The sequence below is a fragment of the Neolamprologus multifasciatus genome, chromosome 11, assembly GCF_963576455.1.
Source record: "Neolamprologus multifasciatus chromosome 11, fNeoMul1.2, whole genome shotgun sequence".
NCBI lineage: Eukaryota > Metazoa > Chordata > Actinopteri > Cichliformes > Cichlidae > Neolamprologus > Neolamprologus multifasciatus.
This window is the reverse complement of record NC_140449.1, coordinates 25,143,757-25,166,064: the sequence shown is the minus strand read 5'-3', so window position 1 is coordinate 25,166,064 and position 22,308 is coordinate 25,143,757. Positions and strand designations below refer to the sequence as shown.

General features: G+C 39.1%; 1 protein-coding gene across 2 annotated transcripts; it reads left to right on the top strand.

Moving 5' to 3' along the window:
• Positions 1–2,223: 2,223 nt before the first annotated feature.
• inpp5b (inositol polyphosphate-5-phosphatase B) lies at positions 2,224–22,300 on the top strand. Of its 2 annotated transcripts, XM_085177449.1 has the most exons (23): positions 2,224–2,621; positions 4,165–4,243; positions 4,534–4,631; positions 4,766–4,795; positions 4,908–5,018; positions 5,999–6,142; positions 9,616–9,706; positions 10,231–10,401; positions 13,506–13,607; positions 13,898–14,012; positions 14,881–14,997; positions 16,580–16,767; positions 17,001–17,112; positions 17,199–17,308; positions 18,656–18,791; positions 18,901–19,011; positions 19,196–19,361; positions 19,621–19,856; positions 20,292–20,399; positions 20,663–20,747; positions 21,191–21,318; positions 21,410–21,521; positions 21,868–22,300. In XM_085177449.1, exons 1-23 carry the CDS (start codon positions 2,564–2,566, stop codon positions 21,975–21,977), a joined length of 2,718 nt encoding a protein of 905 aa, XP_085033575.1. In that variant the 5' UTR covers positions 2,224–2,563; the 3' UTR covers positions 21,978–22,300. The 2 variants fall into 2 exon arrangements, with proteins under 2 accessions (XP_085033575.1, XP_085033576.1); XM_085177450.1 differs by lacking the exons at positions 2,224–2,621; positions 4,165–4,243; positions 4,534–4,631; ... (1 more) ...; positions 4,908–5,018; positions 5,999–6,142 and adding an exon at positions 6,169–7,096.
• The last annotated feature ends 8 nt before the right edge of the window (positions 22,301–22,308 follow it).

Sequence of the window (22,308 nt, the reverse complement as noted above, 5' to 3'; positions counted from 1 at the left end):
GGGTATAAAAAGAGCCTCTTTGAGAGGCAGAGCTTTCCAGAAGTAAAGACAAGAAGATTTCCATTAAACTGCAAAAAACTGTCTACAAATTGTGGAATAATTTCACAATTTAATGTTTCTCTACTTAAAATTTCAACATCTCATTATCTACAGTACATAATGTAATTTAAAAAATCCTAAGAATTCAAAGAACTTACTGTGTGTGAACCTCAAGGCTGAAGATCTCTATTCAATGGCTGTTTTGCACAGGTTAAAGAAAACTTCTAGAAAACATTGTTTGTGAACATATTTCACCACACCGTAGACAAATACAGGTTAAAGCTCTATCATGCAAAAAAGAAGCCATATGTGAACATGATCCAGAAATGCTGGCATCTCCTTTGGACAGAAGCTCATTGACTGAGGAAAAGCAGAAAACTGTTCTGTGTTCAGATGAATTTTGAAATTCTTTTTGGAAAACGTGTAAGATGATCCAGCCTAAAAAGCACAGAGACCACTGTGTTTGTGATCAGCGGTGAGTTTAAAAACCTGCAATTCTGACAGTTGGACTGGTCTTAAAGGTATATACAGGTCTAAGAGAAACATATCCTCCTATCCAGATGACCTCTTCAAGCAAGTTCTTTTATATTTCAACAAGACTATACTAAACTGCACACTGCAATTAGAGGTGTTGTTACCATAAAATTCAAAATGACCTTATGTTTTCCTTAAAATTACACATTTTTCTCAGGTCAAACTGTTGATATGTTTTCTATGTTTTATTGTAAATAAATTGAGCAACAGTTGTCCAGGCTTTCTGAAGGTCTTTTGGGAGGTGTTCTGGGGATTTGGTTTGGACATTAGCTGCTATGTCCCTCATTTTCAGTCCAGTATTTATACATGCTTTCAGAGGAATGTTTTGGTTTGTTGGTTTGTTTGTTTGTTAAGCCACTTAACTGTGACATATGAATCATTCAAGAATTAATAAAAAGTCTACAAAAGCAATGGATGAACTGGTATTGTGTCTGCACTTAACAGACTAGCAGCCTGTCAAAAAAGGTTATCTTTTCTTGACAGGTATAAAAAAAACTTTTACATTTCCCAATGGACTGTTAGCTAAAACTTTCTATATCTCTTAATTTACACTCTGTACTAAAAATAAATAAATCAGGAAACTGGACAAGCAGAGGATAAAAGAAGAAGTGAGTGGCCTATAAAAAGCAACTGTCTGCCACAGATGAACAGTATCTGAAAATGGTTTCCTTAAAAAAGAAGGGAAAATCCAGCAAAGACCTGGCACAGGACCAAAGACATCTGGACCTTGACTTGATCCATCTACTGTTCACTGAAGCTTCAGTAGGTGCACGGTGACTTACTATGCATGCAGCAATATCTGGAAACTGCCTCATTGGCAACAGCTTCATTTGTCAATATCACAATGCCAGTGCATTAAAACAGGGATAAAAACACACACACAATGGAACACTATCAGTCATGGATTTACATCCTCTAGATTACTGAAGCAGTGTGGGATCATATTGAGAGAGAGCAGAACAAAATGAAGCCAACATCCAAAGAAGAGCTTTGAATGTTCTTCAACGAGCCTGGGAACTATTCCTGAAGGCTGCTTAAAGAAATAGCAAGAAAACTGCACAAGAGAGTTCAGGCTGTGTTGAAGAATAAAGGTAGTAATACCAACTAATGACTTTAGAGCTCATTAGAACTGTACAAACTCTGTTTTTGTTTTGTTTTGTGTTTTTGCTTTATTTGCAGTACAGTATGATCATTCAAGAAATCACTGAACCCTTTTCCCTTTTTCCTAGCAAAGTATACATAAATGAGAGGTGATTACACATTATGTGCTCTATGTGTTTTGCACACAGAGCACTGTACTTTGCACAAAGGTGTATGTCCTGTGCCAACTGTGCAAAAGTTCATACAGTACAGTTATCACAGTATATTATCATGTATTGTGATAGCAGCTTTAAAATTTTTAAAAAAAAATCAGCGTTACACACATCCTGTACAGTTTTTAAATTTTAACTCTCCAAGATCAATAGAAATCAAATGATATTAATGACAGTAATACAGTAGTCCATTTTGACAAAGTAAGATGTAAATGCAATACAATATTTTTTGAAGAAAAAAAAATGGATCGATGGATTTCTAAAGACCACTTCCGCTTGATTGACCGGGGGTCATCAACACTTCCTCAAAAAGCTTTGACGCAACTTCTGAGGAGTGCGAGGTGTTGCAAGACATAACCGTCTTTGAGTTGGCGGCTTCAGGCCTTTGCAAACCAAACAGAGTGACGTCACACTGGGTGTACAGCGCGATCCTGAATCAGTGCGTGGCAGACTGGGTCGGGCTGGGCCAGCAGCGAAGGAAGGTGGGAAAAGAAGAAAAACTTCTGGGTCGAAAAGGAATGATGTGGGATTCCGCGGAGCTTCTGCGCTCCCTTTCATTGCGCTGCGCTTCCACTTCAGAGAGAAATAACTGAGCTGCTCGAGTTTCCACGGAGTGGGTTTTCGTTTGGAGAGCGTGGTGCCAAAGTTGTCGTCCAGCAAGCTTGAATGTCAACACTATGGATCAGTCCGTCGCAATTCAAGAAACTTTAGAAAGGGAAGAAAACTGCATCATGGTATCCTTCCCGACTCACACGCATTGGTTCGTGGTTGACCAGCGAATCAAACTATAGATTACATGCTTCCAAAAAAACACGTTTGACTGGCGCGACAGCTTTTCTGTCTGCTGAGCTCGAAATGGGGCCTGTTGCGTTGTGCCACTTGGCTGTCATCTTACTGACTAAAGAGTAGCTTTACTTAGGCTTCTATCCAGGCATTGCAGTTGAGTGCACATGGGGTTTATTGGTGCTTTTGTTTTTAGATTAAAACTAGTCTAGTCAGCAGTTCCTTAAAATAGGTAACATGTACTCAATACTGTAGTGAGACACGTTGTCCACAAGGTGGCAGCTGTGTGCTTTGTCTTTGTTGTCAGTGCTGGTGATCCTATAATTTCACTGTCATTGTCTTAAAGTAAGATGTGCATAAAAATATGTTTGCAAAACAAGGTGCAGAGAGTAGTTACTGTTACTGTCATTCCCCTTTTAATAATATGGTAATGTATTATAAATAATAACATGAAGTGTTGCATAATACCATAAGGAGTTTGGGAAGAGATACTGAAGCCAAGTTAAGAAGAGAGTATGGCTTCATGCCAAGGAAGTGCCCTGCAGACATGATTTTTGCTTTAAGACTGCTGATAGAGAAGTACAGAGACGGTCAGGAGGAGTTGTGCTGAGTCTTTGTGGGTCTAGAAAAATTGTATGATAGGGTGCCAAGAGAGAAACTTTGGTGCTGTATGAGGAAGTCAGAAGTGGCAGAGAAGTATGTGAGGGTGATGCAGGACATGTATGAGGACAGCAAGACAGAAGTGAGGTGTGCGGTAGGAGTAACAGATGGGTTCAAAGCGGGGGTAAGATTGCATCATGGATCGGCTCTCAGCCCCTTCTTGTTTGCAGTGGAAATAGACAAGTTAACAGTTACTGCAGACGTTGTGATCTGCAGTAAGAGTAAGGAGCAGGTGGAGGTATGCTTTTGGGAAAAGAGGAATAAAAGTTAGTAGAAGTGAGACCAAATACATTTGTGAGAATGAGAGAGGGCCAGGTCTAAGATGCAAGGTGTTGAGAGAGTGAGGTAGTTTAAATACCTAGGGTAAATGGTCTTGAAGATGGCGCTGCGAGGCTCCCTCTAGGTGAAGACCACAAGATTCATGGATGTTGTGAAGGAGGACATGCAGAGGGTTGGTGTGACAAAACAGGATGCTAGGAATACGATGATATGGAGGTAGATGATCTGCTGTGGTAACGCCTAAAGGAGAAGCAGAAGGAGGAGAAGAACGTGAATTGTTGCAACGGGGAGAGAAAATTTGATCTATAAATATGTTTATTAGCCTTATTTATATGCTGAAATATAGATGTACTGGTTTATACTTTTGATATTGCTCTGTGAAATTAATAAGAAATACTGTAAAAAGTGCAATAGTTACTTGTAAGGAATAGAAATCCAATTTAATGTCCCCACTGTAGTAGACTTTGCTGAAAGGTCATTTTTTTCTGGCAGATAAATATGATATTAAACATGAAGTGTAAACAACATCTTTCTCCTTAACTAAAACGTAATCATGCTGTCCAATGTGATGTCCTCTTTGATGATACTACAGAGAGCAGACTGCTGGGGCTCGTGGAGTCTGCAAATGAGCATGCGTAAGTTTTAGTGGCTTGGTGGGAGAAAAAATATCTTCTTTGCAGAAGAGTTCTTTGCAGTTTGTTTGAATTCAGTCTAAAAAGTGTTTTCGAAGAAGAGTGGGTGGCAGCAGTATAGCGTAACACTGTACACTACAGAGTTACACTAACCTGCCTGACAAAAGTACCACAGTCATGCTCTGTAGGGATATTTTCTAGTGTGCATGTGTTAGCTCTAGTTAGGCAGAGAACTAACTGAAATACAGACTTCATTAAACAAATCTTAAAATTACAATGTAATGTTCTTACAGAATCTTTATTTATACCCATCGAAGAATGGCAATTACTGCTGATGATGTATTGCTGGAGGCCATAATACCCATCTCTGTCGACTTTGCAGTTGTCACAGGTGAATAGTGTTTAAATATTTTTTAGTTCATCTCAAATAAATATTCCCTTATGCTATTTTAACAGTGTACCTAATCAAAACTAATGTGACGGTAATTTCTCTGAAACATATTTCTCATACTACAATCTTTTTAGTTTCCTCACCAGAGGAACTTGTGGTTGTGGGTGAGTGCGCTAGTTTCCATTACAGCCCAATTAGAAATAAGCTGCATAACTGGTGCACCACACGATAATGAACATCTTGTTTTCGCCCCCTGCATTCTTCTTCTGATTTCAGGTGCTGATACCAGAGTTAGAATAAGCTACAAGGATGAAGAGTTAGGCCTCAAACTTCCTTTTGGCTCCAACTCGCGTCTCTTCCTCAGCGAAGTCAACAAGGCGTGGAGTGGTAGGTTAGCCCCTATATGATGTGTTTACATGACATCCAGCAAGAAACAAGAATAACCTTTGAAAGCTGTCGGTTCACTGGAATCAAGTATTAATTCGCAGTAGCACCAGCATCTTATTTGTTTAAGACAGGTTATTTGACTCTTAAGTGAAGAAGAGTGTGAAAAAGCACAAATATTTTGCTGTAGTAACCTATGTGAAACAATACCTATTGAGTTAATAACCTAGAGGTTATATTATGCTGGAAAACCACATAATATATCTATTTGGAAAAAAACTCGTGGTTACTGCTGTTTTGGTGGTGACACTTCCCTGTGCGAGAATTGCTAGCAGGCAGAGAGGGAAGGGTGGAGTTTGGACAGTATACGCTGTTCTTACTTAATCTTTGTGCACATAGCTTTTAGCAATGGGACATGAAAATTAGACATGACAACAGTTAACAGGATAAGTTACTTCCTTTTTATTAGTTAATTTGCACCACAATTTTACAGCCTGCTTTCTGTTCATCTGAAAGTATCAGGCCGTTAAAGGTCAAAGATGGTGTGCTTTGTTATGGATGTGCCGCTTTTCCCACCGGTTTGCCGTTTTCATGGTGGAAGTCCCAAATGAACACAAGCAAAGACTGATGTGGTTTTTTGCGGTATTCCAAGTAGAGCCCCAAAGGCTTTTAATTTGCTGTGGGAGACCAGTGATGGAAAGAACAAATGGCATGCCGGCTGTTGTTAAAAAGAAAAATTCTCACGGTGAGCCCATAGAGGTGAATTTAACCATGGAGGTTGACTTACAAGGTAATTTACTATGAAAACAAGAGGAATTTAAGGTGGTAGCTTTAAAATAAAGTTGCAAAATGCAACTTTTCTCATTCTTAACATTTTTTGTGTTGCCTTAAAGAGCACAGCAGTCTCTTGTCAAATTTCTCATTAAGGCAAGAATCATTTACAGTTCTTTTATCATTCTTTTCCTCCCTGCTTTTTTTCACAGATGTTTGCAGGACTCCCACAAAGATACCCAAGTTTGACTGGATTACCAAGTACCACAAAGACACTAGAGGACGGGGAGTTGTCAAACAAGCCCTCGCACCCATCGGCACAACTCTCACTAAACTCAACCAGCACGGAAAAACAGGTTTTTCACCTTATTTTAATTTGTATCTGCCAACGTCTCCCTATGCAATAAAATGAACTGCACTAGAATTGGTCCACCAGCATCTGTGCAGTGGATGTCAGGACGTGTTCTCCATTTTGTCTCTTTGTGTGTGCAGTTTTTGCGTGTCAGTATTGCTTCATAAATTACATCCAATTTTGCAAATGCCACTTCCTCTGAATTCAACTGGCTCCATCTGAACGTGAGTTGAAAGGACATCTTGACGTGACAAAGCATGAAAACCACAGGAATAACCTGTATTTTTAATTTGTCCCTTTTTCATTCAATGCACCACAGTAAACTAGAGAGCGAGAGCTCACAGGGCCAACAGGCCTAACAGAAAATGTAGTGCAGTTATTATTAACTGCTATTAACAATGAAAGAAAAAAACATAACAAATTGAGAAGCCATGTGAGATATCTGAGTGTTTTTGTTCATTGCTTCTAAACAGAAAAGCTTCCCAACTTGTGTACGTTCCTCATGCTGTGTGATTTTAAGCAGATTTTAATCAATCATTATGCTTGTGCATTCTGTTTTACTGGCATGCTACTGCTGACAAGTATGCAAAACATGGAATGACCTTATACAAATCACACAGCATGTGATACTGTGTATAAAACTGCGTGCGTACATCTTTTGTCAGTCAAGTGCCACACAAACACACTTACCTCCATAACAAATAAACAAAAATAATTTTTAAATATGTATCTCTCGTTATATATTTCATTTTCCTAATCTAATGCAATGTTGTTGAGTCTTCCGATTTCAATCTGCATAGTCGATTAGGTTTGTTTCGGTGTCTTATCTCTGCAGCGGTGGGAGTGTAAACTCCTCCCACTACTATAGCGTTTGGATTGAGACTGAGTGGACGTTGGTCATCTGCACAGAATGCGTGGGAGCAATAAATGGAGATGTCTGTGGAGATGAGAGACTTTGGTATGAAAAAAAAAACCTATTCCTGGTTTAATTTGTTGATTTTGAGGAGGTGAAAGAAACGCCGGGGTCCCTGCCATCCGGCTGGGATAAGCTTGCTTCCTAGTTATTGCTAGCGTGCAGTTCTAGTTCTTCTGTCAAGAAATGCTAACTTTAGCGTCATTAGCTTAAGTGCTTATCGATGAAACTGGGTAATTTTACATCCATGTAGCAATGTGTTCGATACATTGTTTTTTCGCAGCGAATCATAGAATCATAGGCGCTCGGTTAAAAAGAACAGCTAGCACTAGCACAGACTTCAGCACCGCGATATCATCGTCATTGTGTGGTTTTAAAAGAAGTGGAACACCTATTAGGAAAAACGTTGCAACAACACGTTTTAGTGACACATTGTTGTGTCGTTCACCGAGAGGCTCTTTTTTTGTCTTGAATTTTGAGCCATTTGCACTTGTTGTCAGGGTATTTCCACGTTCACCCATTTACTCCCGACTTATCCTCTTAGCCGATTTAGCTTGTTAGCTTCAATCAGTTGCCTGTAAACTTTGTTCCCACCGGCTCTCTCTGTTATTATAGGTCTCCGTTTACTGTCTGCTTCGCCTTCAAAAAGAAAAGTCTGCATGTCATCCAATTAAAATATATGACGCCCCAACCGTTTATTAAGCAGATGTAAATTTACAGTTAAGTATTAAAAGAAAAAAATAATTTATATGAGCAATGTGACGTGTTTCTGCTTGTGAAGCAGTGTAATGATGAACTTTGGCCGGTTGTATTTTGTAGAGAAACTCCTGCGTTAATACGGAAGAGAGCCCTGATAGAAGAGTTTGCCATTTATTCTACGAATAGCTGCACACTTATAGAGAGGCATCCTGTGACAAATGGAGTAAGAGGTCATACAGCTGGATTTCCGCTGTATGGGTAAAGATACTAAAGCCTGTGCAGGACGTACCATATAATGTTTTAAACGCATAACCTAATACTGGTTGTACTGTTTTTAACTGTAAATAGTTTTTTCATCTAACAGATAAGCAGCTGTACTTTAAGCGAGAGAGAGAAAAACTTGTATGTCTTTAATAAGGTGCATGCAACAGGATAACACCACAAGGTTTTGCAGTCATTTCCTTGCTGATTTGAGAATGCAGAAATATGATAAGATCTCCAGTCAGTAGCATGTGTGCATTTAATGCCACAAGATTTGTTTCAAAAGTTGTCTGCACTGCAGCAGGTATTCAAAAGTTTGTAGTGAAGTAGAATGGACATACACATCCAGTGACTTTTATTTATTGATGCATTTTGTGTGACACTGGGTAAGTGCTGTTTGACAGCTGCGTGTGGGTTGTGTGTGCAATAAGAGCGTCTATTGTAGTGTTTTCAAGAGCAATTTCACAGTTTGCTGGAAGTTCTGTCAGTCAAATAAAGGGATTTTCTTGTTGACTGAAACAACAGAGTTGCTGTTTTTTAATTAAAATGTCAGAGTGTTAGTGTAAGGATTTTTAAATAGGGCTTAAAATGGCTTGAACTCTTAGCATCTTTTTTTTTTATGTTGACCTTTTCTTGGGGTTTGGTGCACATGTCACAACCTGTCTTATTGGTAATTAAAATGACATTTCCTAAAACAGCGATGCAGAAAAAGTGACATCAACTGCCTGTTGAGGTGAAAGTAACAGCAGACTTTGATACTGCAGTTGTTCTGCCAAAAGACATGTCTAATAAAAAAGAAAATAATCTATAAAACTAGTTTTATTAGCACTTATTTTTGCTTTACTTTATTAAAATTATTATCTTATTATTGTTTGTGTTTCACTGGTTTATGCCTTGTCTGCTTTGTTGTCTTACTTCTTTGACCTTGTGTTTTGCATAAATATGATTTCCTTTTTCTTTTTTTTCATGTCTCAAATGCTGCACATAGAAAAGAGTTACACACATATTGTAAAAACAGTAAGAGACCATTTGGTTTTAAGTTTGTCATTTTGAAACAATTTTTGAGAAAAGAAATTCACTGTTGTGGGTTTTTTTTTTTATGTAGATTGTATCTACTCTTTCGGGTCATTGCTTTGTACTGTCTGATGTAGCTTACTATAACTTTGTAGAATTTAATTTCCTGCTCAGAGAACCTGGCTTTCCCTTTCACTGGAGCCAGCTGTCTTGCCTGCCAAGCTTCAGGAGACAGGGGCATGCTGTCTAATACTTCGCACTCAGCCATTAAATCCAGCTACTTGGAATGCTGAAACCGTATCCATCTGCAGGAGGAGGCCTCAGTCATTTGCCCCCAACAACTAAGCTCTGACTTGGCATTTTTATGATTTACTTATATTTATTCACATTTAGCTTAATTTTATTCTTACATTTTGGTTGTTTAAAGGCTGAAATGTGAGTTTATTAATATATTAATAAAATATCTTAACTGGCTAAATGAAAATAGTACTTTGTTTGTGGTTCACTGTGCAGGCAGTTATGATTGCATAACTGTCCTGCAATCATGTAATTAACCATTCTGTTTTATCTGTCTTGCTTTTCCTGAACAGAGAAATCATCAGACAAAAAAGTAACTTCAGAAAAGGAAAAAGGTTCCAACGGTGGCACACAGAAGTCCAGAGCGTCTGCCAACCAAGATAGGTGAGGAGGCCTTGAGAATCTTTTCATAATTTTTCAAGGGTGGGGAAGTCTTGCATTATACCCACACTAATACAGTTATATTTGAATACAAAGACGGTGTCTGTTTTCGGTCCTGCTTTGCTTTGAGCTAATGTCTATTCCCTATGATGGAGTTAAGTTACAGGATGTTCCTGGAAGACTGTATGATATGGGCATATTACATTTTCTCCTCTCAACTTAGCTCATCCCATATTGACAACCTGGAAATAGAGATTGTTGTTTTTGTTGTGTTGAACTGCTGTACATTAAGACTGTAGCTCTCCAGTAAGTATGGCTTAATGCATTTAGGCTAAAGACTATGCTGACTGTTAATACACAGCTGGAGATGAGCATTTCTAGCATCTCCCTAATTGTTAAAACATCCCCCCTCCCCCTCCACCACCACCCCCCACCGCAAAAAAAAAGAAAGAAAGAAAGAAAACAACCCTCTGTGACTCAGTTTTTCCACCTTAAATCACACACGTTATTTCTTCTCTGGTGTGCAGCCTGGGCATCTCCACTCGAGAGGACCGGGATGACCTGGTGCGATCCTCCAGCCACACCCCATCAAACAAAGCTCACATACTAGCCATGCCGCAGTTTGGCCTGCGCGACAACCTTATCAAGTGTGAGCTGCTGAAAAAAGAGGAACTGTACACTTTCTTGGAAAATCACAGGTATGTTGCTGTTTATTGGTTTTTGTGCCAGTGTGGCCCTGATTAAAAGTGTGTTTGGCTCATTGATAGAGGCGCACAGATGTTGTTGATCTTAAAACTCCTGAATATTGCATAAGCATCATCAATGTTTTAAAAAAAGTTAGCAAAAAATGCTTCCTTGATGATGATGATGATGATAAGGTCTTGGTATTCTGGGTGGGGAGGTCGAATCTAAAGAGAAGTGATGTGATCTTTTCCTGTTTGTTCTTCTTAGCATAAAGCAGTAAAAAAAAAAGTCACTTTAAGCCTGACAATGTGTACATTATAGTAATTTGTTTTTAAGCTCTATACTGTAAGCTTTAAAAGTTAAAAAAAAAACACTCCCAAGTTTCAAACTTAGGTGAGTGCAGATATTTTTAAACAAGAGTTGTATTTCACTGTACTCTGGTGTTCAGTTTGAAAATCGAAAACAGGTTGTAAAATCTGTGGAAAAGATGGTTTATGCATGAAGACTCTGTGCCCACAGTGTAACTGTTAACACAGTTTGGATGATAGAAGTGTTATGTAAAAAGCATGAGTCAACATCTGTGGGTTCCTCTTGCTGCGTGCTAAATTAAGCCGCACTGTCTCAGACGTTCTGAACACTCTGAAAATAGCTGTAACCATAATGGAAGGAATCTTGAATATGATAAACATGAGTTAGTTAGATCCAAAAGGGAAATGTTTGTTTCCCATACATACATGTAAAAGGGTATGCTAAATATGTAATGTTGGACATATTTAAAAAGCCGCATATGATTAACAAGAAGTAAACTAGAGTTGTGCCTTTAGTCAAAAACGGCAGACATTTAGTATCGTGCTTGCACACATGCATTTGTCTGCTTTTGTCTCATTTTATACTGTATAGTTGGGACACGCTGGGGGGAAAAATCCATGCTGATATGAATATTATGAATAAAAGCTTTAGAAAAGCAGCAGTCCCAAGCTCCCTTTGTGTAAATATAGTTTCAGCTTTTCTCTGGTTAGCTGAGGCTCGGGCTGTGAAAGCAGAAAGTGTTTTAAGGTTCAGTGGCAGTCAGCACAAAATAAAAAGCCCCATGCTGCTCCTGTGAAAGAGCATTTGGAAAACAGTAGCCGCCTGAAGGTCAGAGACGTGGCACATTGAATGGAAGGAAGTTGCCTTTTTTTGAGCTGGACCTGTAGAATAAACCTCAGTGGGGATGTAAATGGCTAGGGCTCGACCCTCTCACGATTTTTCACGGCATGTTGCCTTCAGTATTCCGTTTAAGTTGCAGTGAGGCTGCTCAGTGATCACAAGACATTTATGTGTTTGTCTTTGTACATTTTATGCAATAATTTTGTATAATATTGATTATTTAAATACAGGAAATCAGGATTTCTCTTTTGCATTTTTTAAATTCTTTCGGTTTCAACACTGTGTTTTGATTTCAGTGCATTTTCTTTGTTTTCAATTTCGTTTTTCCCTACAGCGCTGCCCTCCACATTGGCCAGTAGCTTAGCAAGTGATGGCCAAGAGTCAGAAAGTGGTGCAGCTCTATTTATGTTAATGGTTTTGTTTATGTGCATATTCTTTATAAAGTATTTACAGTTGTTTTTTAAGATTAAAAACTAGGTCATTGATTAGTTTTGTGTTCTTTTTTTAATGTAGTGTTACTATCTGCTAACACCTTTGACAAAGACCAACTGATAAATCTGCAGTTACCAGCCTGTAGCTATAAAATAAAGCAAAGCCATGACACTAAGTCCCGTTTTCCATGAGTACATTAGTACTTACTCTGATTGACTCGCGACGTTTTTCAGGGTTTTCCATTAGGTCATAGTACCAAGTACTAAAATGGGACCTGCTCGGCCGGGGCTCCAAGCAATCCGAGCAGGTACTAAAATGGGACTTCGTCAGACTGCTTGCCACTGATTAGCTGATCAATGTCATCATTTGATGAGTTATGAGAGCATCTCGTTCACAAACATCCAAACCGCCATTTAAAAAAGAAGAAAAAGAAAGAAATTGCTACAAAAACAACACGGTGGTTTCCGAGTCTGACAAAAAGCCACAGACTGAGCAGCAGGTATATTCTTGCCGTTTGTGTCACATACCAATTACATCAAGGGACGCTCGGACGCGTTGTTGTAACAACAGCCGAGCACATTAGGTTGGACTCGATTGTAGTGGAAAACCAGTTGATTCGAGTCTAGTCTTGGCAAGTTGCGCCGAGTAGGTCCTAATGGAAAAGGAGCTTAATTGGAGATATCTGTACATGTTGTGATGAAAACAAACAAAGAAACTTGTTTGTTGTTGTTGTTGTTTGTTTTTTTGTTTGTTTTTTCCCAAATCCCCCAACATAATTTCTTTGTGCACATGATTGCAGTCTTCTTGCATCAATGATGCGGTCAAACAGAAACATACTATTATTTAGCCGCCCTTATCTACTTAACTGGCTAATATGGCATTGCAGCTCCACAGCCGCACCCATTAGTCATCTGTATATGTTGTGTTACAAATTGTTGTAACACACTATTTTAACAGTGCTGATTATTTCACAACCATCTAGTTTCTACTTTTGTGAAACTAGATGGTGACACTACTTTCTGCCTGTTTGCTGTCATTCAGAAAGTTGCTGACCATTGGTTATCCAAGCTCATGACACCTGCCCACCCAGGATACTGTGTGTCCGGACAGAAACTAAAGCAAACTAGAAAACTTGACAAAGGCGTTTGAGAGAAATCCTGATCAGTGACAAAAAGGTTGAGGATTGGTGGAGGATTACATGTAGGACTCTTCCAGTATTTGTTGGTTTACCTTTGAAAGCAATTGCTTTTGTTTCAGTTTTTTTTTCTCCTATTCATTTTAATAAATGTTACTTCTGCAAAAGTGCAGTTGTGCTCTTAAACATACAAAAAAATTTTTTTAAATATCTAGAAATTAGTCACTGCTACAATGAAGCAGCAGGGCATAAGCTTGATATAGACTTACATTATTGTTTCACCATTTTAGCCTCCTGAAGTGGAAACCACTGAGGGAGGGGGAGGGGCAAAGGAGGAGCCCATCAAAGCTATAAATTTATTCCTTTGTTTTGTGCTCACTTTTCATCATTCTTTTGTTTCAGCTTCTTTCTTGGCACATACAATGTGAACGGACAGGCACCAAAGGAAAGCCTCCGTCCTTGGCTGAGTTGCACTCCCGAGCCCCCTGACATGTACTGCGTGGGGTAAGTCATATTTTCCTGCTGAAGAATAGCTGTGCACTGCTCCGCTTAATCCTATTACAAAGACAGACATTTACTCCTCAAACCTCTGACAGATGCATGCAGCCGTTGAGCCAGTTTTAAGTGCTGAAGACGCCTGCCCACTGATTTTTGCACTGTGTATCCACTAATCCGGCCTGTTTCAGTTTACCGCTTTGGTGTTAAGGAGCCAAAAAGTTTAGTCAGTACCATAGCACTTCTGGATGAAGTGGAAATCAAACCCTTAAAGTTTCACTATTTGCCCTTTTTTGCAGTTTTCAGGAGCTTGACCTCAGCAAAGAGGCTTTCTTCTTCAATGACACCCCCAAGGAACAGGAGTGGACAAAAGCTGTGTCTGAGGCATTGCATCCAGATGCCAAGTATGCCTTAGTAAGGATTTTTTTTTCTCTCCCTCACATCTTGTAGTTCATCGCTATTAGTTGATATTTGAGAAGACTTGCGAATGTCACGATTCACACCACTGATCTTCATTTTAGAGGGGATGTTTGGTTTTCTTCTACATGGGCAACAGTCACACTTTAAAATAGATTCCTGAAACTGATACAATGCATGCGTTAGAGTTTCAAGAACTTCTAGCACCTTCTTTCTGTGGTAATAATAATTATCATACAATCTTATTACATCGATTATTACTCAGTTTATTTCTAATAGTTAGAGTTATTATATCCCTGTTGCTTTCATAAGCTTAGTCAGACCTTAGGTTTTAGGTTACTTTTTTGATCTGCCTCTTTTTCTTGTGTTTTGTCTTCACTTTTGTGTTCTTCCTCATTCTCAGAGTACCAACCAGCACATTAGATTCCTCTTTTTATAGCTCTGGTTGTTTTTTTTAATTTTTTATTCAAGTCGCCTTAAACGCTACATGATATATGCCAGGTCACCATCCTGTCAGTTTGTTGGATTTTTTTTTTCTGCATCCACTGCGAGTTCTCAGACTTAAAGCACACTTAGCTGCTCTGTTTCTGACACTTTAACTCTTACGTAAGTTAAAGCTATTATGAAGTACTTTGCGCTCCTCATACACAACTGTGTCTTATTCTGAGATGTGATTCTCCGCTTCCGTTTTACTCTTCCTAGTAGTTGACGCTGACAAAGTGCTGATATAAGCAACAGAAACTGCACTAAAGTATCTCTGATCATGTCTTGTGGCTACACCATCTCTTGAGTTCCAGTGCAACATCAAAAATGTTTTCATTTAACCGCAAGAAATCATTTGTATACTGTTGGTCTGTTTCTGCAGGTGAAGTTGGCGCGCCTGGTGGGCATTATGTTGATCTTCTTTGTGAAGGAGGAGCATGCAGAATTCATCTCAGACGTGGAGGCTGAGACTGTAGGCACTGGCATCATGGGGAGGATGGTGAGGACAGTATTTCAAACTCTCTTTGTGCACAAGTCACCATATAGGTTTCTGGTATTGTGCAAAGTCATTAAGTTGATGTCTGTGGTGTCTGATCACGGGATTTGGTTGCGTGACGGTTAACACTGTTGCCTCAGAGTAAGTAGTTGCTGGGTTCAAATCCAGCATCTGGCCAGGACCTTTCTGTGTGGTGTATGCATGTGCTCCCCATGCATGTGTGGGTTCTCTCCAGGGTACTCACACAGTTAAAAGCAATGCATTTAGTCAGGGTTAGGTTAATTGATGATTCTATATTGCCTATGGGTTTATAATCAGGGGTGCACATAAGTGGTCCGCAGGTGTGCGTTCGCTGTCAAAATAAAAGACGCACACCAGATAAAAAGTTGCAACACGCGTTTGCGTACATATAAAAGGCACTGTTATTGTCTGCTAGAGTGGGATTTTCAGGGCATATTCTGCACCAGATCTCTGTGCGTTCATCATTTGTTTGAAGCCAGCTCACCTCCTGCAACCACTTCTCCGAGAATACGCGCTTCTTTTGCGGTTCAGACTCCTCCTGACATTTCTTTGGAGGTGGAGGAACACCAAAGTAATTGCTTAAAGGAGCTTGCTTCTTCGACATCTTTAAGCGTTCTAAACAAATGTCCTCCTCCAGAAAATCTTATGCACGCAAACGCGCATTGCAACTTCTCATCTGGTGCGCGTCTTTTATTTTGACAGCAAATGCGCACCTGCGGACCACTTATGTGCACCACTGTTTATAATGGACCTGTCCAGGGTGTACCCCACCTCTTACCTCATGGTAGCAGTAATAGGCTCCAGCCCCATCATGACCCTGAATCTGAGAAATGATTGGATGGATGGGTGTTGGCTTATTGCTATTGGCTTATGTCAATAGCATTGTTTTAGTTCCACAGAAAAATGATTGTCCTCATAATATACATATAAACAGAAAGTGTTGAGTATTAGCATTTACATGAAAATTGAAACGATGAAAGAAAACAAAAATTGGGCTTATGCTATGATGGTGTCTGTCAACTGCCATACAATTTTATTTATTTATTTATTTTTTTTTAACTGCCTCATGTATTGCCATTTTGGTAAATGGCAATACATGAGGCAGTTTTTAAGCACAAACAATCTCCTGTGATGATGAAAAGGCATCTCTACTTCCTGTGAACTATTCACTTCAGTGCTTATTCATCCATGAAGCTCTTCCTACAGTAGCTTCAACTTTGTTTCTCATACACTGGTGCAGGAAAGGTTATTCTTGACTCATGCGACCGTGCTTACTTAGCAGTCCCTGCAGAGTAGAGCAGATGGCTGGCTAGGGACCAGTGGGAGGGGGGTAGAGCTATGTAAGGTCACTCCATCCTCTCCTGCAGTAATGGGACACTAGTTTATGAATTGTAGCAAGAACTATCCAAAACATGCCAAGCATGAAATTGTTTGCATAATATTGCCTTATTGTGTAGCAGATGAGTAAAATCATAGTAAATAAAAATATTTACTTATTTTATTTTAGTGTTTGCAGAGGCGTTTCAGTGTTTTCTGTCCATTCTAATCAATTACTGATTCACAGGGAAACAAGGGAGCTGTGGCAATCCGTTTTCGCTTCCACAACTCTGATATCTGCGTGGTCAATTCCCACCTTGCCGCTCATGTTGAGGAATATGAGAGACGTAATCAGGACTATAAGGATATTTGCAGTCGTCTCCAGTTTCGCCAACCTGACCTCACCCAGGCGCCACTCACTATCATGAAGCACGAGTAAGTAGCCGTCATTTTAAAATTTACATTGTGAATCAAATTTAAAGATTTCTCTTGGAATGTTTACATAGTTATTGTGCCACTAATCCGAATCCAGAGTTTGGCAACCTAACTTCAGAATGTGTCATGCGGTCCTTTAAACCTAAAACATATTTGCTGACACTGTTCATACAGATCAAGTTTCTCGTATTTATGACTATTTGATTTGAATTTGTGTTCTGTTTCTGAATTAGTGTTATTTTATGGATCGGGGACCTCAACTACAGAATTAGTGAGCTTGACGTTGACAACGTGAAGGGTCTCATCAGCAAGAAGGACTTTGAAACTCTACACAGTTTCGATCAGGTAATATTAATTATGGTTTCCTGATGTGTTTTGTATTCAAACGTGTTTGTGAGCAGTGATATTTACCCATTGCGTGTGGTCATCAGCTCAAGAGGCAGATCGACGAGGAGGCTGTGTTTGTGGGATTTGAGGAGGGGGAGATTGATTTCCAGCCCACCTACAAATATGACACTGGCTCTGACAGTTGGGATACAAGGTAATCTCACACGGAGGCATTGTAAGTCATTCCATGTCAGTGTTCGTAGCAAAAGGTAAACTGATAACTGAAAGAAGTAGCAGACATACTATCATTGTAGTTCGAACACTATAGCTGCTTGTGTTATCATCACATTTTTTGTGACACACCAGTGATTCAGATCAGCCCACATTTCTTTTCCTTCTCTGTTGGTTGAGACATTTCTGTCTCATCAATTGTTAAATGGTTGGAGCTTCCTACTCTGCAAACAATTATCCCTCTATTCAGAGCTGCTTAACTCTGGTTTTTGTCTATAGTATTTACTGAAGGATAGCCTTAAGAGAATACCATAGTAGCATTATAATAGAAATGTCAGGCTTGGGCTTGATGACTGCAGTATTGCAAAGACAATGCAGAGTGATTTTTGACCGTTAAGACTGTTAAGAAAGCTCTGCTGTATTTAAAGTTTTTTTCCGTTTTGTTTTTTGATAAAATGTTTGTTGAATACACTCACAGCTACTTTACACGTTAGTAGTGTCATGCATTAATTGTTTCAACAAGGTGATGGAAAAATTCCTCACAGATTTTTATGCATTGACATGATAGCTTCACATAACTGCTGCAGATTTGTAGGCTGCACATCAGTGATGCAAATTAGTTCCACCACATCGCAAGGGTGCTTTATTGGATTGAGATCTGGTGACTGTAGAGGCCATTTGAATGCAGTGACATACTGTTATTCCTTGTTACATACACTATTCTGCTGGAAGCAGCCATAGGAGGATAGGTAGACTGTGGTCATAAAGGGATGGACAGTGTTGGTAATTATACTCAGTTAGGTTGTGAGGTTTAAACTATGCTCCCTTCTGGAATATTCCAAATAAACCTTCTGGCACCAGTGACCATGCTATGTTCTGACCTTTTTTCTCATACTCTGATTCTTGTTATAAGCTTGTAAATGCCTAAATGTGTTGAGCTGCTGTCACATAATTGGCTGAATGGATATTTTCGTTAACAAGCAGTTGAATATGTATACCTAATAAAGTGGCCAGCGAGTGTCTGTACAAGAGCTACATTGCCTAAGAATTGACTTGGGCAATGTAAGGAAAAAAACTACAACATCTCATTTGCATCAGTGTCCTTTATAAATTGGTTTAGCCATCCGATGTGGCCCTGAACTGTGAGCTTTGTTGTGTAATATCCAGTACTCTTGCAACACCTCACAAGAGAATCTCCCTGCAGGGATTGTGTCATTAATTTTGATAATGGATAAATGGAGTCAGAGATAATTCCTGCCTTCATTGTTTTATTGCTTTGTAATAAAATAGACACTTGGGAACTAATGTTTGCCATTTATTTTGAACTTAGTGAAAAATGTCGTGTCCCTGCGTGGTGCGATCGTATCCTGTGGAGAGGAAAGAACATAAAGCAACAGCATTACCAGAGTCACATGACTCTGAAGACCAGTGACCACAAACCTGTCAGCTCCCTGCTCATCATTGAGGTAAATGATTTAGCTGAAGAGCTTTTATTTATTTATTTATTCTGTGGCTTTTTTTAAGTATACATTATTTCTTTGCTTTTACTTAATCCTGTTTTTCTTCATCCTACAGATCAAGAGGATAAATAGTGAGGATTATAAGAAGACCTTTGAAGAAATTGTTCGTGATATTGACAAAATGGAGAATGAATGCATTCCATCTGTAACCTTGTCCAAGCGAGAGGTAAAGTTTCACCTTACGATTCTCCCTGGCATTAAATTAAAATACATAATAATAAAAATAATGAAAGAGTGCATTATGGAGACATTCAAAGGATACAATAGCTTCACATGATCTGAAGGAAAAAAAACTTTTTTTTATCTTGCCTCATAAATCTGCTTTTTTTTCCCCTTTTCTTTTGTCTCAGTTCCACTTCAAGGACGTGAAGTTCATGCAGCACCAGGCAGAGACGTTGAGCCTTTTGAATGACGGGCAGGTCCCATGTCAGTTTGAGTTTATTCCAAAGCCGAATGAGTTCACATACAGCAAGCTCTGGCTCACAGCCAACCCCCCCAAAGGCTTTATTGCTCAGGGTGAGTGACACGTCATCGTCGTGTAAAACCAACAAATTTAATTTTAATAAAACATTAATCCATTAGCCCGGTCATATAGAAAGAGACTGACTTGTATTTAAGTGGCAGAATCCTTTGAACTGACAGATTATGCTTATTACAGTGTCTTTGAAATCCTCAAAGAGTACTACGTCATAATTGCGTGTTATGACCACAGTATAACATAACAACTGACTGGAGCAGCCTTCTCTTTAATTTGCGCTTCCCTCTAAATATCTAGGTGGTTCTGTGGATATTGACCTTGAGGTTTTCGTAAATCGCACAACAGCACCTGAGCTTAACTCTGGCAAGCAGGAGATTGAAGACATCCTGGTGCTCCATCTAGAGCGGGGCAAGGACTATTTTATCTCTGTGACAGGAAACTACCTGCCAAGCTGTTATGGCACTTCTATCCATGCACTATGTCAGCTGAGGGAGCCCATTCAAGACATTCCACAAGAGACCCTCCTTCAACTGGTTAGTGCTCACTTGAAATACCTCTATTAATAATAATAATGGATTGGATATAGCGCTTTTCAAGGCACCCAAAGCGCTTTACAATGCCACTATTCATTCACTCTCACACTGGTGGAGGCAAGCTACCCTGTGGCAGACTGACAGAAGCGAGGCTGCCATATCGCGCCATCGGCCCCTCTGGCCAACACCAGTAGGCGGTAGGGTAAAGTGTCTTGCCCAAGGACACAACGACCAGGATCGAACCAGCGACCTTCCAGTTACAGATACGCTTCCCAACCCCCTGAGCCACGGTCACCCCACAATTGTATTCATTGTTGCCTCACAATTGTATTCATTGTTGCCTCAGAGGCTTCATTATAGTAGTTTTGAGGATTGGAGACTAATTAAGCTTTAACTAAACTGCCTTTCATTCTGTTTTTTCTTTCCCAATATCAGGCAGAGTTGCCTATAAAGGAGAACGCAGCAAACACTGAAAAGCCTCTTGACATTCCTAAAGAACTTTGGATGATGGTGGATCACTTATTCCGCAATGCAGTCAAACAGGTCAGAAAATTGATAGTGTTGTAATAAAATCAAACAATACTATGCTCCTACTTTGTTTTATAGTGTCCACTTCATGTGAATTGCACTACACTTGGCTTCCTGCCAGCTTTTTGTGATTAAGGATAAATAGACTGAATGAAGATCCTTGCAATGAATTTATTCTCCTGCATTAGCCACAGTGCTTCAAATAATTTCTTTAGCTGAAGGGAATCTGTGGTGTATAATGAGAGAACGAGTCTGAATGTATTGGCCTCTATTTGCAGGAAGACATATTTCAGCAACCTGGACTCCGGATTGAATTTGCTGAAATAAGGGATTGCCTTGACACAGGGATGCCAGAGTCCCTCCGTATCCTTTCACAACTATAATAAAATTAGCAGAAAGATATTGTTTGTCCTTATAGAATATTTGAAGACGTCACAGAGCACAGTCAGTACATATGTTTTATTTTATCTTAAGAGCATTAAATCTATATTGGATGGGTTTTAGCAGCCCTGTAATACTCAGTGTTCAGGATTTAAATGCAATTAAATTGGGTCTGAAAGTTGGGACCTTAGGTGACCATAGCTTATTACAGAAACTAATAAGCTAATAAGCTTGATTTTTCGAATACTCTGTATTGCTGTTTAATCCATGTAATTGCAAACATGTTGTTTTGAATGACTCTTAGAATGTGATACTGTTTGTTTTGGGAGGGGGGGTTAAGTATAAGTTATGTTGTACTTTTATGTGATATGTAATTTTTTTTTCTTAAAATTTGCTACCTTGACCCTGCTACTCTTGACCTGCAGCGGGTAGTAATCACTCAGTAGCAGAGGCTTTACTTCTGTTCCTAGATGCCCTCCCAGAGCCTGTGGTTCCCTACTCATTTTACCAACGCTGCCTTGAATGCTGCACCAGTGCCAGCCAGTGTGAGCAAGTAAGGGAAAAAAAAAGAACAGAGTTAGTCACCCATTTCTACTAATCCTACATTAAATTGTAAAAGTTAAAGTATTGTATTTTTTGTCTAGGTTATTTCCACGCTACCTCAGTGCCATAAAAACGTGTTCAACTATTTAGCTGCCTTTCTCCGTGAGCTTTTGAAGAATTCTGCTATCAATCGATTAGATGTCAGCATCCTGGGTAAGAAAATGAAGCAAGTGGTTCCTTTGGTTTATAAATGTGTTATTACTACTTTGTGCTTTAGGCAACATTTTACTTTTTGACCTTTTTATTGCTCGGTGTAAAGCTGGGGACTTGTGTAAAGATGTCCTTTGTGCTAATCTGTTCCACCAAATAAAGGTTGATTGTGAACTAAAGTATAGCAGGAAAATGAACTTCAGTTAAAAGAAATGTATCTATTTAAAACATTTTGTGTCATTTTCTGTGTTACATTCCTTGAAATGTCAAAATTATTACAGACACTATGTTTTTATGAATGATTTCTCTATACTGTGTAATATGAACAATATATTTTCTTTATGTGTAGCCACCATTTTTGCCTCCTTGCTTCTGAAGTCACCTGCAAAGCAGGATCTTGCTGAGAAGAGGAAGACTCAGGAGTTCTTTCAGCACTTCCTGACCCAGAGCTCCTCCTAGATGGAGGGCTTGTCCCCCTTGCTGAAGCTGAACACTAAAAACTGTAAACGTCCAGTATTTGAAATAACTGTAATGATTTGATATCCTCTTTGTATAACTATGTAGAGTTATTACTGTCAGTGATGTTTCTTATTTCTAATCACTTTATTTCAAAACCAAGTTTGTGATCAGTTGATGCAGAATTTATTGTATATCATTGAGCATATGTAGAAGCCTAACAAATTTTAATGTATGTATATTTTATTTAAAAAGAACAATTTGTATTTTCATGTCTCTGATCTAAAAAGTGTATTGTTTTTTATATATAAAATGTCTGGAAACACGTTGTGTG

Coding starts and splice junctions, on each gene's coding strand:
- inpp5b (XM_085177449.1), top strand. CDS start 2,564: ATGGATCAGTCCGTCGCAATTCAAGAAACTTTAGAAAGGGAAGAAAAC. Junction 5,019..5,998: donor AGTCAACAAGGCGTGGAGTG/GTAGGTTAGCCC, acceptor TTTTTTTCACAG/ATGTTTGCAGGACTCCCACA. Junction 17,309..18,655: donor TCTGACAGTTGGGATACAAG/GTAATCTCACAC, acceptor TTTTGAACTTAG/TGAAAAATGTCGTGTCCCTG.